Source organism: Chrysoperla carnea, chromosome 1, assembly GCF_905475395.1.
Source record: "Chrysoperla carnea chromosome 1, inChrCarn1.1, whole genome shotgun sequence".
Taxonomy (NCBI): Eukaryota; Metazoa; Arthropoda; class Insecta; order Neuroptera; family Chrysopidae; genus Chrysoperla; species Chrysoperla carnea.
Window position 1 is genome coordinate 29,198,873 of NC_058337.1, and position 16,065 is coordinate 29,214,937.

The 16,065-nt window shown below is 28.4% G+C and overlaps 1 protein-coding gene across 1 annotated transcript; it reads right to left on the reverse strand.

Moving 5' to 3' along the window:
- Positions 1–5,394: 5,394 nt before the first annotated feature.
- LOC123298603 (ras-related protein rab7) lies at positions 5,395–12,884 on the reverse strand. The gene is made up of 4 exons (XM_044880686.1): positions 12,729–12,884; positions 12,207–12,421; positions 9,957–10,103; positions 5,395–6,150 (listed from the first exon to the last, which is right to left on the reverse strand). Exons 2-4 carry the CDS (start codon positions 12,384–12,386, stop codon positions 5,845–5,847), a joined length of 633 nt encoding a protein of 210 aa, XP_044736621.1. The 5' UTR covers positions 12,387–12,421; positions 12,729–12,884; the 3' UTR covers positions 5,395–5,844.
- Between the last annotated feature and the right edge of the window lie 3,181 nt (positions 12,885–16,065).

A 16,065-nucleotide genomic window follows, 5' to 3' on the forward strand; every position in this document is an offset into this window, starting at 1 on the left:
TCCTTAAAAAACCACTGCGTAATGAACACAGTCAATTAACTGAGTCAATTGTTTGTTTTCACTTGTTATACCATGTAGGTATATATAAAATATAGCAAGGTATAATAAGTTTAGTTCAAAGTTTGTAACGCTTATAAATATTGATGTTACAAACCAAATTTTTTCATAAGTGTTCATAAAATCACCTAATTCCTAATAATTCCAATTCCGGCTGTCCGCCTGTCTGTCTGTAAACACGATATCTCAAAAACGAAAAGAGATATCAAGTTGAAATTTTTATAGCGTGCTCAAGATGTAAAAAGTGAGGAGAGTTCAATTAACAAAAATTTAAATGTAAAAAATGTTTCTTTTAAAAAAACTTTTGTTTGAAACATTTTTTTGTAAACATCACTGTTTACCCATGAGGGCGCAAATTAGCTTAGGAACATTATAGTATGTATATACAGGTACCAATTGCTTATATTTTTTTATTATCTTTCTTTACTTACATGACGTTAAAAAAACAAACTTTTGGAAGTATTTTTAAGTATATGGAATAAATTATCGACTTTATTACCCAGGGGAAAATTTTAACATATTTATTTTTATATGTTTTATCATGTTTGCCGGCTTTTTTCTTGTCTAAACCTGTAGTAAACAAGCCGTGGATAGGAGTCTTGTGCGACCCTTGAAGTCCACATGAATAACTTAGCAGTATAATAAAAAGTTATAAAAAATTTAAAAAAATAAAACTCGACCGACTAGAAACGACTCGATCGAATATTATAAAATTATTTTCGGATCGTATTGCCTTTAATACGTATTGATCGACAATTCAACAAGTCGATATCATTTTTGGTTCGCGCGATATAGACGACGAAAAATTTCTACGGGCGTACGCACGTACGTGCACACACACTCATACTTCTTCTCCAAATTAGTGTTAGTGCCTTGTCCTAATCATGAAACGTAAAGATATGGTGAAAATTTCGATTTCGAAAATCGGACCCATTCCAATCACTTCCTATACTAGGCTGGGAAAGTTAATAATAAATTTAGAATTTTAAAGTCCTAGCGACTTAGGAATACAGTGTGGACTATTTTAATCTATTATGGCTAATAGCTCTTCTTTAGTCCAAGCAAAAAATAATTAAAACAAATATTGCATAGTTTGATGGGGGGGGGGGGAGGGTTTCATGTTATTACATCAGATTGGACCTAGTTTTCCGGATTGCTGTAATTATCAATTTAGATCCTAAAAAGTTAGAGATGAAATAACAGTTTAAATTAGAAAGTTAAACTTCATAAAGAAACTAACAATTTTTTTTAAAATTGTTAGCTTTCGGAGGAAATGCGACTTAAAAAAAAATGTCATTATTGTATTTAATCGAAAGAAAATTCGCTAGCTTTAGAAAAATTTTTTAAATAAAAATTGTCAAGGACAATAAAGGTCATTCGTCTATGTTAATAACTTTTGACTATAGATAAATTTTCTAGATCATTCGAAGATCGAGGTCAAATGACCCTGGAACTAAAATTTCAGGTCAAAGTCGTGGACACAAGCAAATGTTATTATTACATTTAATCGAAAGAAAATACGCTAGCTTTAGAAAAATTTTGTAGACATAAATTATCAAGGACAATAAAGGTCATCTTTCTGTGTTAATAAATTTTAAGTCCAGGTAATTTTCAAGATCGATGACCTTGAAACTAGAATTTCAGATCAAAGTCATGGACACAGATGTCCTCTATTGCTCTTGACAACATTTTGCTGGAGCTAGAGTGTTTCTTTCAATTAAATGTAATAATGACATTTTTAAGCCGCATTTACTCCGAAAGCAAACGATTTTCGAAAAAATGTTTTTAATAAGAATCAATTTTCTAATTTAAAGTATTATTCTATCACTTACCGTTTAGAATCTAAATTGGCTATTAAAGCAACTCCAAAGTACTAGGTCCAATCTGATGTCAGAACATGATGTCCCCCATCAAATTCTGCAACTTTTGTTTAAGATATTTTTTGACTGATTAATTAAAAAACGAGCTATTAGCCATAATAGATTTAAGTGGTCCACTCTGTATAATAATATCAGTTGACTATGTATTAAATATTTGTTAAAATTTAAAATGGTAATTAACGATGCGGTAATTAACATTGCTTTAACGATACTACAGATCGAAAAATTTCTGATGAATTTTCGACTTATGAACACCATAATAGTATTCTTGGTTTAAAAACTCTTGAACAAATATTCAATTTTTTATCAGATGATATAATCATTTATCATGATGTTTACATAATACAACTTACCTTGACAAGTTTTATAACCGGTAATAAAAACTTCATACCATATACACAAATTATCCGATGTACGATGTCTCGTTTATATTTCCTAGACTATTGTCTAGGAAATAAGTATAAGAAAGTTTTTCACTCAAGGGACATCATCACATTTAATGGACTGATTAGTAGAGTGAAATTACGCCTTGTGTATGGATTAAAAGTTCGAGCAACGAAACTTTGTGGTTTTTCTTTTCACATCAAAATAAGTATTTTTTGAAATTTTTTACTTTCCCGGAGTGGTGCAACATGTTTAAAAAACAAAATGGCGTCAAAAATTGAATTTTTTTCAGAAATTTTATCATTTTTATTTTATATTCGCAAAAGGGGACATCGGTGAATATCCAAATTTGGTAGGTTTGTAGTCCATGTTAAGAACTACTCCTCATAATTTTTTGGAGGGGTTTCGTCCCTTCCCCTCCCAGTTATATATATATGTATACATACATATGGTAAAACAGTTCATTTGACTGTAAACTGAAAAATATTTGATTGATTTTAATGAAACTCATATCAATAGTAGGTTTTATTACTTACAACTTTCGGTTAAAATTTTAGCGAAATCCGTTGAATAGTTCGGCCAAAATTTCCAATTTAGGGAATTGTTTAAAATAGCTGCCATTTTATGCCGTTTTGTCCTACGAGGTTAAATTTTTTTTTAAATTATAGCATTTTTTATTATCTTTTGATTTTATAATAAGTGGCTTACCCGTAAAATGACTCCTTGATCCATATTTTTGCGACAAACGGAAAATTTAACACTTTCTGGAAATAATTGTTTGGGGGGTGTAGGGACTGGCTTTGGGGGGTGTTTTTTGCTTTGGCATGAGAAAACTATTTTTAAAAGAGGTCTATATGGTTTAAAGCAAAATTTTTAAGTTTTAACCCCAGCGCTGTAAGAGGGAAGGGGTGTATGAAATAAATGTATCTTAAAAGATTTTAAAAAGAGGTCAAAATAGTTTAAAATGCTAAAGTAACCCAAAATTTTAGATGTTTTTATTAATATAGCACTTTTTACAACATCCACCCCTTCCCCTCCCGCTTTCATATTTTTTGCAAATTCAAAATTTTTATGACGTATAAAGGGGTTTTTGGGGTCGCTGATCTCGAATTTTGCCATAGATTATCAAAAACAATTGTAATATTTTTAGGGGGTGTACTTATTTGGGCCAAAAATTCGAGATCAGCGACCCCAAAAACCCCTTTATACGTCATAAAAATTTTGAATTTGCAAAAAATATGAAAGCGGGAGGGGAAGGGGTGGATGTTGTAAAAAGTGCTATATTAATAAAAACATCTAAAATTTTGGGTTACTTTAGCATTTTAAACTATTTTGACCTCTTTTTAAAATCTTTTAAGATACATTTATTTCATACACCCCTTCCCTCTTACAGCGCTGGGGTTAAAACTTAAAAATTTTGCTTTAAACCATATAGACCTCTTTTAAAAATAGTTTTCTCATGCCAAAGCAAAAAACACCCCCCAAAGCCAGTCCCTACACCCCCCAAACAATTATTTCCAGAAAGTGTTAAATTTTCCGTTTGTCGCAAAAATATGGATCAAGGAGTCATTTTACGGGTAAGCCACTTATTATAAAATCAAAAGATAATAAAAAATGCTACAATTTAAAAAAAAATTTAACCTCGTAGGACAAAACGGCATAAAATGGCAGCTATTTTAAACAATTCCCTAAATTGGAAATTTTGGCCGAACTATTTAACGGATTTCGCTAAAATTTTAACCGAAAGTTGTAAGTAATAAAACCTACTATTGATATGAGTTTCATTAAAATCAATCAAATATTTTTCAGTTTACAGTCAAATGAACTGTTTTACCATATGTATGTATACATATATATATAACTGGGAGGGGAAGGGACGAAACCCCTCCAAAAAATTATGAGGAGTAGTTCTTAACATGGACTACAAACCTACCAAATTTGGATATGCACCGATGTCCCCTTTTGCGAATATAAAATAAAAATGATAAAATTTCTGAAAAAAATTCAATTTTTGACGCCATTTTGTTTTTTAAACATGTTGCACCACTCCGGGAAAGTAAAAAATTTCAAAAAATACTTATTTTGATGTGAAAAGAAAAACCACAAAATTTCGTTGCTCGAACTTTTAATCCATATAACAGCCTTTTTTTGCTTAGATTTACTCCAGTAGATCTCAACTGAAATCAATGAACTACACCAAATTGATCGAAATACAAAATATCTAAGACTAACTTTTTAGTCGAATCTAGTTTAATTCTGTTGTTACAGTATTCAACGAGTTTTGCTATCTTCCATCGTTTAATTTTATTTTTGCTTCAGAAACAAGTATCTGATAAGTAAATTTTTCTCTATCTCGCACTATTTACAAAAATGATTTATTTTCTATCTCTATTTTGAGTATACAAAAAGGTAGACTGTATTTCGCAATTTCATTTATTCTGTGTCTCAATAGCTTCTTCTTTAAAATAATTTACGCCATTCAAATTCTACATTAAAATCGCAAAACCCGATATAAAGCTGCTTTTTTGGTATGTTATTTGGAGCCCTTAGGGGAGTGTGAAAAAATATTTTAAAATATTACGCCGGTAGCACTTTTTTTTTTTGCTTGCAAAACGTAGTTTTACACTGCCCTAAGTGGGGTCCAAATAACATACTATAAAAGCAGCTTTGCATTGCGTTTTTTAGTTTTTTTTTTTTTTTTTTTTTTTTTTTTTTTGTAAGATTTTACTGGCGTGATTTCACTTTTATTTGTATAAATAAAAAATTAGAAATAATTATATAATGAATTATATTAATTAATATATTTATATGTATATTTAATGCTTATTTTAATTTACAATTTTTTTAACATTTTTTTCTTTTGTATTATAACTAATAAATATAATAATAATAATAATATATAATATAAAATTTGTTTAATAAAATGATATTATTTTATACACCACAGAGTTTCATTTTTTTATTTTTATTTTAATATAGTATTTTTAAACTTATTTTTAATTAATTAAACGTGTAATTAGATAATCAATTAATTGTACTGACAACATAAAATTGGGAATAAAAAAAAACAATTGTCGCTAATTATTTATTATTTTCATAAAGCGATTAAAAATTATTGATTAGAGAACAAGGACTGGAAAAAACGACAAAAAGATGCGAATTATGTGTTCAAAAAAATTTTTTGATTATATTTATTAAACGCGGGCATTTACGATTTTTCGCTGTACCACTAACAATTTCATTGGAATTTAAAATTTTTTGTCTTTTTTCAATTTTGAGCAGGAGTTTTTAGATAAAAAGAAAGCTACCGATGTAATTTAAAATAAACTAAATCCAATTTAAAAAAATGGCTTAAAATTTTTTTTGAATAGTACAGCGAAAATGATCGTAAAATACGTTGTTTTTTTTTTTCTAGAATCAGCAATAGTTATGTTTAAAAAATGAATTTTTTCCAAACATGTTTTTCTTTAATGAAAATCGATTCGATCGATGGCAATAATTATAAATAGTGTTGAATTGCAAACTAACACGCACAATTATCATTATTGCGTTGATCACGTTGACTACTTAATTGATTATTTAATTTAATTTGATCAGGGAAATCGTTGTATAGATCAACATCACCCTGTTGACTTAATGCATTACGTGCAATTGTTTGAAAAGCTTGTTCAACATTAATCGCTTCTTTTGCTGACGTTTCAAAATATGGAATGTTATTTTTAGTTTGACACCATTGTTGAGCACGCTTTGATGATATTGAACGAGGTTCTAAATCCACTTTGTTACCCAACAATACAAATGGAAAGTTTTCTGGTTCTCTGGGTGAAGCCTGCAAATAAATAATTCAAATGATTAACTTTTGTTGTAAAATCTTTTAAAATAAAAACAAGTGAAAACAAACAATTTACTGAGTTAATTTTTGAAATATCCTGTATTGAAAGTGTGGAATGTTACTATTTACATTTTAATAAATTAGAAAAGTTTATAAAACCAACATAATAACAGCGGTTCTACGATCGCCATTTGTTTTGATTATTAAAAACTTTCGAAATTATTTTATAGAATTTTTTTTCGTTTTTTCGAAAATCACTTACAAGACCACTAGTTTACGAAAAAGTGTTTCAAACAAAAGTTGCTTATTTTTTTATAAGGAACATTTTTCACATTTAAACTTTTGTTACTGCGTATATGACCATAGTAGTTAAACACGCAGTATAATATTTATAAAAAAAAAAAAAAACTTCACATAAAATTAACCTAAAACCATAGAAAGTCGAAAGCAAAATTTGTTTTCCACTAAAATTTTATCATCTTGTTTTGACGTCCATAGAAAAGGTATAGCATCAAATCAATTACGTTTCAAGTTTAATAAATCCAATAATTTAACGTTCAGTTCGCTAATAATCCATTTAATACCCAAATTAAATTAAAGTGTTTAAGTTATAAAAAAGCAAGTTAGGTTAAGGTGCTCGAAGGTGGGATACAACTAGACTATAAGATCTCTTGATATATCCGAAGGGGACAGGTATGATAGAGACTCGACTCTTTGATGACACATTTGAAACTACGTAAGAACAGTACAAGAATGTTGAGGTAAACAGTTATTAGAGGTTCGTTAAAGCATTTTCGGCCCAAACAGGGAATTTTTTCATTGCATGAATTATGTATACAGGATATAATATTTTAATCTATTATGGTTAGATATAGAATAACACTTTAAATTAAATTAGAATGCAACTTAAAAATATTTCATTATTGTATTTAATCGAAAAAAATTTTCTAGCTTTAGAAAAATTTTTTAGATAAAATTTATCAAGGACTATAAAGATCATTCGTCTGTGTTAATAACTTTTGACTTCAGGTAAATTTTCAAGATCATTTGAAGATCGAGGTCAAATGACCATGAAACTAAATTTTCAGATCAAAGTCATGGACACAGGCGAATGTCCTATATTGCCCTTGACAACTTTTGGCTAAAGCATTTTTTAGCTAGCTAGTGTTTTCTTTGGATTAAATGCAATAATGAAATGTATTCCCCAAAGCTTATGATTTTCAAAAAAAATGTTAAATTTTTTACGAGGATTTTCAAATTTGAAGTGTTATTCTATCTCTTATCTTTTAGGATCTTCATTGACTATCAATGTAACCCGGGGAAACTAGACCCAATCTGATGTCAGAACATGATGGCCCTCTTCAAACTTTGCAACTTTTGATCTAGTGAAGCATAAGTCCTTTCTCTATCGCAACAACACCATCTATGTACAGTTAAACTTTTTTTTGAATTGTGGCCCATGCCCGACTTCAGTTTATAAGGATAGTGTATGCCTCATATAAAGGGCATACATAAAAGAACCACCTTTTCGTGTTATGTGCACCTTAGAAACTTACGGGGATTAAGCATTGATACGAAACTTTGGAACAATAAATGCTGGCAGAGAAACTTTGGATTTTCTAAATTACATTTGACTTCGGCAATATCCTGTATTTTATAGTTATCAGCTTATTGCTAGATATAAGTGCTACAAACCCGTTTGCGATTATTTATTATTATTATTACCATTAACGTATACGATCATTTTTATAACTCATACAAGAACTTGAAGTATGTAAAAGAATTTTTGAATCAGCCCATATAAATAATAATCATTTTAATTGATATATTTTCATCTAACTTTTAGGTTCTTAAGATTCTGTTATCAAGCCGCTTATACCAAAACAAACCAAGGCAAAAGAATTGTTGTATAATCAACAATTGTTATTATTATAACATATTATCATGATAGTTTGACTCAGTAACTATGTTCAGTTATTTAAAATATTTATAAGATAATACGAAGGTCACAGTACAAATATCCGTAATAATTAGATGCTAAGTTAATAATATTATATTTAAATATATGTTATTTCATTTTTTATATAAAAACACCAATTGAATATACAGTTTTTTTTATTATTGTTATTACAAAAATAATTGTCTGCCTATAAACAAGTTTGTATGTATTAATTAATTATAATTATTATATTATATGACTAACATTACATTTAAAACAAAAGCACGTGCTTTCTTTACTAATATAATGATGTCATTTATGTTTCAATAAAATTAATCCATAAGACTCGATATATACTATGACTTCATTCTGGTAAAATATCATTGGATCTACCCAGATTACAGGGTTGTTTGGCAGACGCACTATATTTTGTTTAAAATGCCTAGCATTAATACTTTTTATAGTCAAACGATTACCCGCCCGCTTCCAAATGATTAATACAAAAATAAATCGTTACCCTCTGACCTAGATCCGTTGATTTTATATTCAACACATAGTATGCTAGCACTATTTTTGTTCTCTTTTTTACCTTTTTAGTAGTTGATTTTCATAAAACAAGATAGCATCTCGAAAGTTAAAGGTATCCCTATACAAAATTGGTTTGCCGTGAAAACCAAGCATACAGAAAGACAGATATAGGTACTTTGATTTGGCATTTATAATATTAGTAAGGATTTAGATAATGTATTTAAAACGTAAAATAATAATAAAGTGGTTAAACAATAAAATAAGTGTTTTTAAATTTATTTAATCACATAATATATTTTAATATAAAATGGAATACCACAAATTAAGGCTCTCTACTAAGAATAAAAAAATAACGATAATATAATGTAGTTACAATAGGGTATTATCGTTAGTCAAAAATAAATTATGAAATTAGAAAAAAGTTAAAATTTATGTAAAAATATACTTAAATATTCTGATTTCGAGTCATAAAAGCACATTTTTCTTTAAAAATAGTAAAAATCGTAAATTTTAAACTGTATATCACGTGACCTAAAACGCGGGTAAGCCCTGCTGTGATGTCATATCGGTATGAGCCATAGACCATCAGTTAGTTCAGTGTAGACAGCTGGGTATAAAATATCCATAGATAATAAGTATTCATATTTATTATAATCAGATGTCTATGAATATATCTGTCAAACTTATTTGTGTTATTTCGTATAATGATACTGATATTACGTCATCAAATTGGATGCCCGCGTTTTTGACAGTTTAAAAAAGGTTTAAAATTTAATTTAAGTTTTTGGCAAGAAAGCGTGTGTATTTTTCCGAAATAAATTTTTGGTGGCTTTTTATTAGTAAAATCAACATTTTGAGGTACTTTTTCAAAAATAGTATAATACCCTATTATTGTTATTTTTGGAGTCGGTGTCAGCCAAATAAATGTAGCAAACTTTGCTGTCGCAGTTGTTTTCTTGGCTGACACAGACTCCAAAAATAACAATAATTTTAACTACATTATATTATCGTTATTTTTTTTATACTTTTTAGTGCATATTAATTTGTTTTGGAATTTTTTTTTTTTTAAAGTCGGTTTTTTTTTGTTAAAATTTTTTGTACCCATTTTGTCAATGCACGCACCAAAATAATAAGTTCCTATTTTGTATATAAATCTCGATTTAAATATGTGAAATTTTCATGAAACGAAAACGTATAATTTTTTTATAGTTCATCCTAGATCTGGAAGATTTTCGATATCATTAACAATCTGTAAGCATTTCGCGATTATGTCCAAGGCGTATATAAACGAATACGATATTTGTTCAATTAAGAAAATAATTTTAATAATACTTACTTGAATTAAAAATTCATCTCGCCAACTATCTAAGGATTTGAATGAAGGCGGTGCTGTGACGTCAAAAACAATAACACAACAATCTGCTCCTCTATAAAATGCAACTCCTAATGATTGAAATCGTTCCTGTCCGGCAGTGTCCCAAATCTATTTAAAAAAAATTACAAATCATAATCAATATTCACATCTATCATTACAAAATCTACTAAAGATCAATAAAACAAGTGAAAACAAACAATTGACTGAGTTAATTGTTGAAATACCATGTATAGGCAGTGTTGATTACGCAATGGTTTTTTTTACGTCATATAAATAAAAAAAGATAGCCACTCTTACACACAAACTTATAAGAGTATCTTTTCTCTCAATTCCTCAGTATACATACTATATATACTGTATACATACTTTATAATATTTATATTTCTTAACTTACTTTGGGCCCTAACGGGTAAACAAAGATGTTCAAGAAAAAATGTTTCAAACAAAAGTTGTTAATTTCTAACGGTCGGACCCAAGACCCAATTGACCTATATTGCTGATTTACGAACTAGGCTTCATTTTTTCCGCTCTGAACACGCTATACAAATTTCAGCTTGATATCTTTTTGCGTTTTTGAGTTATCGTGTTGTCAGACAGACGAGCAGGCAACCGTAAATAGACTAATTAGGTGAGTTTATGAACACCTATACCAAAATTTTGTTCGTAACATCAATTTTTTTAAACGTTACAAGCTTGGAACTAAACTTAGAATACCTTGATATCTACATGGTATAAAACTTAGTACATCTTTATATATTTCATACATACATATAAAAAAAACAAATGAATTTCTCAACACTTTCACTATTTATAAAGGGTGTCCCAATAGTAACGGTCGCCCTTGTTGTATCAGGTAGAAAATAAAATTCTAAGACGATTAATCCTCTTCCACTTTTTTACCCGATGCACGGATAATTAGCTATTAATTAAAACAGGCAGCAAATCAAAAGCGGGCTACAGCGACAAGACAAAGTAGGGCAGGAAATAGTAAGAAAATACGAAAGTGAGACGCGAGAATTTCAACGTGTGTATAAAGAGATGTTGGTACTTGTGCGAATGTATGTAGGCATTAATTATCCGTGCACCGGATCAAAATTGGAAAAAGATTTTTTGTTTTCTAATTTTATATTGTACCTGATGCAACAAGGGCATCCCTTACTCCTGGGACACCATATATATATTTCAACGCTCTAGCTTAGTTACTATAACTAGTCAAAATTTGGATTCAAATGATTGTGGCAGGCAGGTAACAAAGAATAAGTTTTTTAGAATTTGGGGGTTATGTTATCTAGAAATAAATACTAAAAACAATTTTTACCCCACAAACTCATTTTTAGAAATTGTTAAAATGTGAGCAATCAACAAGAAAATGTTTTTCAAAAGTACTACAAGGCTTCGCAGTCTCTAGCATGCTTAGTTAATAGTTTATAAACAAAAATTCATTTCAAGTAACCCTAATCTTTGAATAAGGAATCGTACTACTACATTATAAAGCGTAATAGATATCCGTTTTTTATTATTTTAACAGACGGATAATCGAATAATGGAAAATAATTTGTCTGGCATTCAATAAAATGAGTAAAAGAAACAAAATTTTCCAATTTCCAAGGTTGATGGTTTTTAGATATAAAAATACATTCAGTGGTTTCAATATTCATTTTATAAAAAAAAAACTCCGGTTCCTTAACAGTGTTGGCAGATATTTCGTTAAAACAGTAGATACACCGTGTTTTGATAAGTTCTCCCGTCATACTTTCTTCTTAATCTAACGTTTTTTATTATTCCTCTCACCATACATTATTAGATGGCGCACTTCCGACGGATTTTTTGAATTTGATTTTTAAAAATATTGGAAAATTTATATTTTTATTATTTATTTTGCAAATTATGAGTTTTTTGGTAAAAATCCGTATGTAAGTGAAAATACAGTCTACCATTTTTTTAAAGGTACCATCTATTGTTGTTTGTTCCAAATGGTCTGGCAACACTGTTCCTTAAATCGGAATTTCCCTTGAAAACAGTTCAAGGTAAAAGAAACGTTCAGAAATTTCATAGCTGTTACTCGATACGGTGAAAAAACCCAGACTCAAATATAAAGAAGATGAGTTAATATTTTTTTTTAAACGATTTGGAAAAATACATTTATCACTAGTTATAAAATCAAAATTAACATTTCGATAGAATTTGAAATAGAAAATTAAAAAAGCTAACCTGCATAGTAACCACTCGGTCATCGACAACCACTTCTTTTGTTAAAAAATCAGCCCCAATCGTTGCCTTATATTGATTTGAAAATTTTTTATTCACATACTGATTCATAAGTGATGTTTTGCCTACACCTGAATCACCCAAAATAATCACTTTCAGCAACGCTTTTTTTCTAGAAGCCATTTTATTTATGTTTCACAAGAATTTATCACAAATATCTGAAATAAAACCACGAATTAATTAATGGAAGTTATAATCTAATATACGGAAGTCTTAAAAACGTCTCGTTGTTTACGTAAAATGAAAACGTCATTGAATTTAAGGGCTGAAAATAATGTACAATATGATAAAATCAGCTGATTAAATATATTGAAAGACAATGCATCGAGAAAAATAGATGAATCATTAATAAAAATTTAATAAATAAACATGGATTAATTGAACAATAAGATTAGTGAGACAAAAAAAATTTTACTATTAAATTGTCATTATTAAATGCGTAAATTATTAAAAATATACACAAACCTATACAAATTATACTAATTAATTTAACAAATTCTTCAAAATTTATTACTTCAGATTTATTTAATTTAAAAAAGCACTATTTAATAAATTTTGTTAATAATTTAAAACATAAAACTTATTTGTGAATACAGTGAACCAATATGACACAATAGACAAAAATGGCTACTAATCTTGAAAGTGGGAAGAACCTTCTGATTAAAGTTACACATTGTACGCATGCGCTCATCAAAACACTTTTTTAATTTTTTGTTTATCTTTTATTTTTTTTAAATTAGAAGAAAATTTGATTTTTATTTAAATCTGTGAAAAGAGATTCAACAAGAGGAGTTTTCCAAAAGAAATAAAAATAAATAACATATTTTTTAGTTTATTATTTTTATAGAAAATATAAATTAATATTTCGAAATGCTTTTTACACATGAAAAAAAAACATACATTCTAAAACGTTTATACAAAATATTGTAAACTTGAGTCTTAACGTTTGCATAATATTAAAAATTAATTAAATGACTAATTTTTGAAAATATAATTCGTCAAATTATTGCTCCAATTTTAAAATACGTTTTTTATATACAATATAATATAAGATGGCATTCATATTCAAGTTTCAAAAATACAATTTCGTTGTTTAATTCTTTCATTCAGTCTTAAAATTCACATTTAATTTAACAATCACATTAACAATTTTTTTTAACGATATTTTTTTTAAAGCGTTTACACCGTAATAAATCTGAATTCAAAATGTACTTAAGGCATGCAATTTTTTCAAAAACACTTTATAAATTCAGTTTGATTACGGTTTCCGTGGCGCCACGGATTTACATGCATGAAAATAAAATACTCGAATAAGAAAACACAATTCTTTTCCGATTGAAATCAGAATACTTAAAATTAACCAGAAAAATAATTGACCCTTACTAAATGCAAAATATTTAAAATTGATTAGGAACAGGTTGGAAAACCATTCTATCTAGCTTCAAAACTATGCCATATTGAATTGGAGTTAATTTTTTCCAACTAATTTCGTTAGAACTTTTGTTAATTATTCGAAAAACTGTACGTAAAAATACGTCTCCAGGCCATATCACTGGGTACTATACAACACAAATGTAAAATAGTCCTGGAAGCACTTAGAAGCGACAGAAAATTTGGAGGGTGCAAATTTAAATAGACCTTTTCATTTCAATTACGATTCATTATTGTTTCGGACAGACAGTAATAAGTTTGACAAAGTATAAGATATTTGTTATTCATTTAATCATATTAATTTTTTAACAAACTGTCCGAAACAAAAGGTAATCACTTTTTAACCGACCCCAAAAAAAGGAGAAAGTTCTCAATTCGACTGTATTTTTGTTTTTATGTTTGTTGCCTCAGAACTTTCGATTGGGTGAACCGATTTAGATTATTCTTTTTTTATTTAAAATATGGGGCTTCCCGTGTGGTTCTGTTTCAATTTGGTCCAATTCTGACAATGCCATCCATGAGAAAATCATATAAGTCTTAAATTTGCAAATAACTTTACAAAAGACAAACGGAAACGCCCGTTGTGACGTAATAATGTTAATTGAATAGTGTAAACTGTCTACAATTATATTAACATTATGACGTTACACGATCTTTTACGTACATTTTTTGTCAGGCGTTTTCGTTTCTCTTTTAAGTTTTGTCTGTAACTTTAAAAAGTATCATGAACAAATAAAAACAGTTTTGTTATAAAACTTACATAATGATCTTTCCATTTTTGTCGAAAAAAATTTTTTTTTAACAACCCAATTTTCTCATAGGGACCAGTATTTGTACGTAACGCGTTAGGCTAAAATTCCATTGAGACGGCATGTATAGCATGATAAGTTAATTTTTAAACAATAAAAATTTAGGAGGGCAAATTATTGACAGTGTAACTTAAGTTATTTAATTTGAACCGTTAGAAAATTTTCTTTATTTTTTCTAAATATATAACTAAGAATTTTGTAGCAAGTTACGTGTCGCAGACTTTTTGAAACAAAAAATTAGTGAAAGATCTAAGTATATTTATTTTATAAATTCGAAAAAGTGTGTTTATGTATTATTTTTTAAATATTTTATGAAGTCCTCGGCAATGAAGTACAAGTCTTAAGCTGAAATTCCGTTGAGACGGTATGTAGTAACATTTAATAGTTAACGACCAACTACACACATAAATATCAATTTATTTTGAGATTTTTCATTCTGTTACACATTATCATATAGATTAAAGTAGAACTTCATTAGTTGGGGCTATTGATAGTCTAGCGAGTGTTGAATATATTTCAAAAACTAAAATGATCTCGTTCTCGCGGGAAATATGTTTAAAATCCTATAACCCAGTCTTAAATCCTGGTTTAGTTAAGTACTTGACTTTTGACGTCATAAACAATCTTTCAACAAAATAAAAATTTGAATCAGGGAGTAATAATTAAATAAAAGAACGGACTATTTAATTTGCAACTTATTCAAAAAATTAAAATTTTCAGACACTTCATAATGAAGCCATCCATATACGAAGTTTTAAGTACGTGGTAATACCAAAGAGGTTATATAACATAGAGGCTTAAAAGCATAGGAAACGCAATAAGTGAATTATTGACCGCTAAAAAAGAGACCGTAAAAAGGCACCGTCTTCCCTCTTTGTCTCGCAGCCTGACAAAGCGTGAATATTAATATTTTAAATTATTGTACAAACACGTGCAAGTCTGTGTATTTCATAGAGATAATATAAGACAAACGAAGAACGCTATAGTCGTATTTTTTTTAGGTCTCCCTCTATAATGAACATTCCTTTGGATGGTTACATCACGGTTCTATGTTATTGCTTCTATGGGTAATACTAATGGAAGTTATATTTAACTCATTATTAAAATGTTTGAATATGTGCAGAATCGTTCCGATTTCCCAATTGTATTTGTTAATTTTACACAATGATTGCGTTCATCCGATAAATTTAAAATTGTTTTGAAAATTTATGTACTGTATGCATTTCCTTACTAAGATTACAACAAAAGTATTCAATAAACCATTCTTTTTCTAGCACTTGATAAATTTTGTCGAAAGCACTTATAAAGTTGCTGCACTCAGATTAACTCAGCGATGCAAGATTTATAACCAGAATGGCTTTTAAAACAAGGATTAGGTATCATATAAAAATAAGTAGATGTCATTAAAATCGCATACTTAAATATGTTGATTTAATTCTCCAAAATAGACACATAAACCTTCCATTTAAACTGATTTGAAAATTGTTACTGTTGAAAAAAAAAAAAAAAATAAATATAATTATCAATTTAACAGACTTCATTTACTGATTTTTTACTATTCA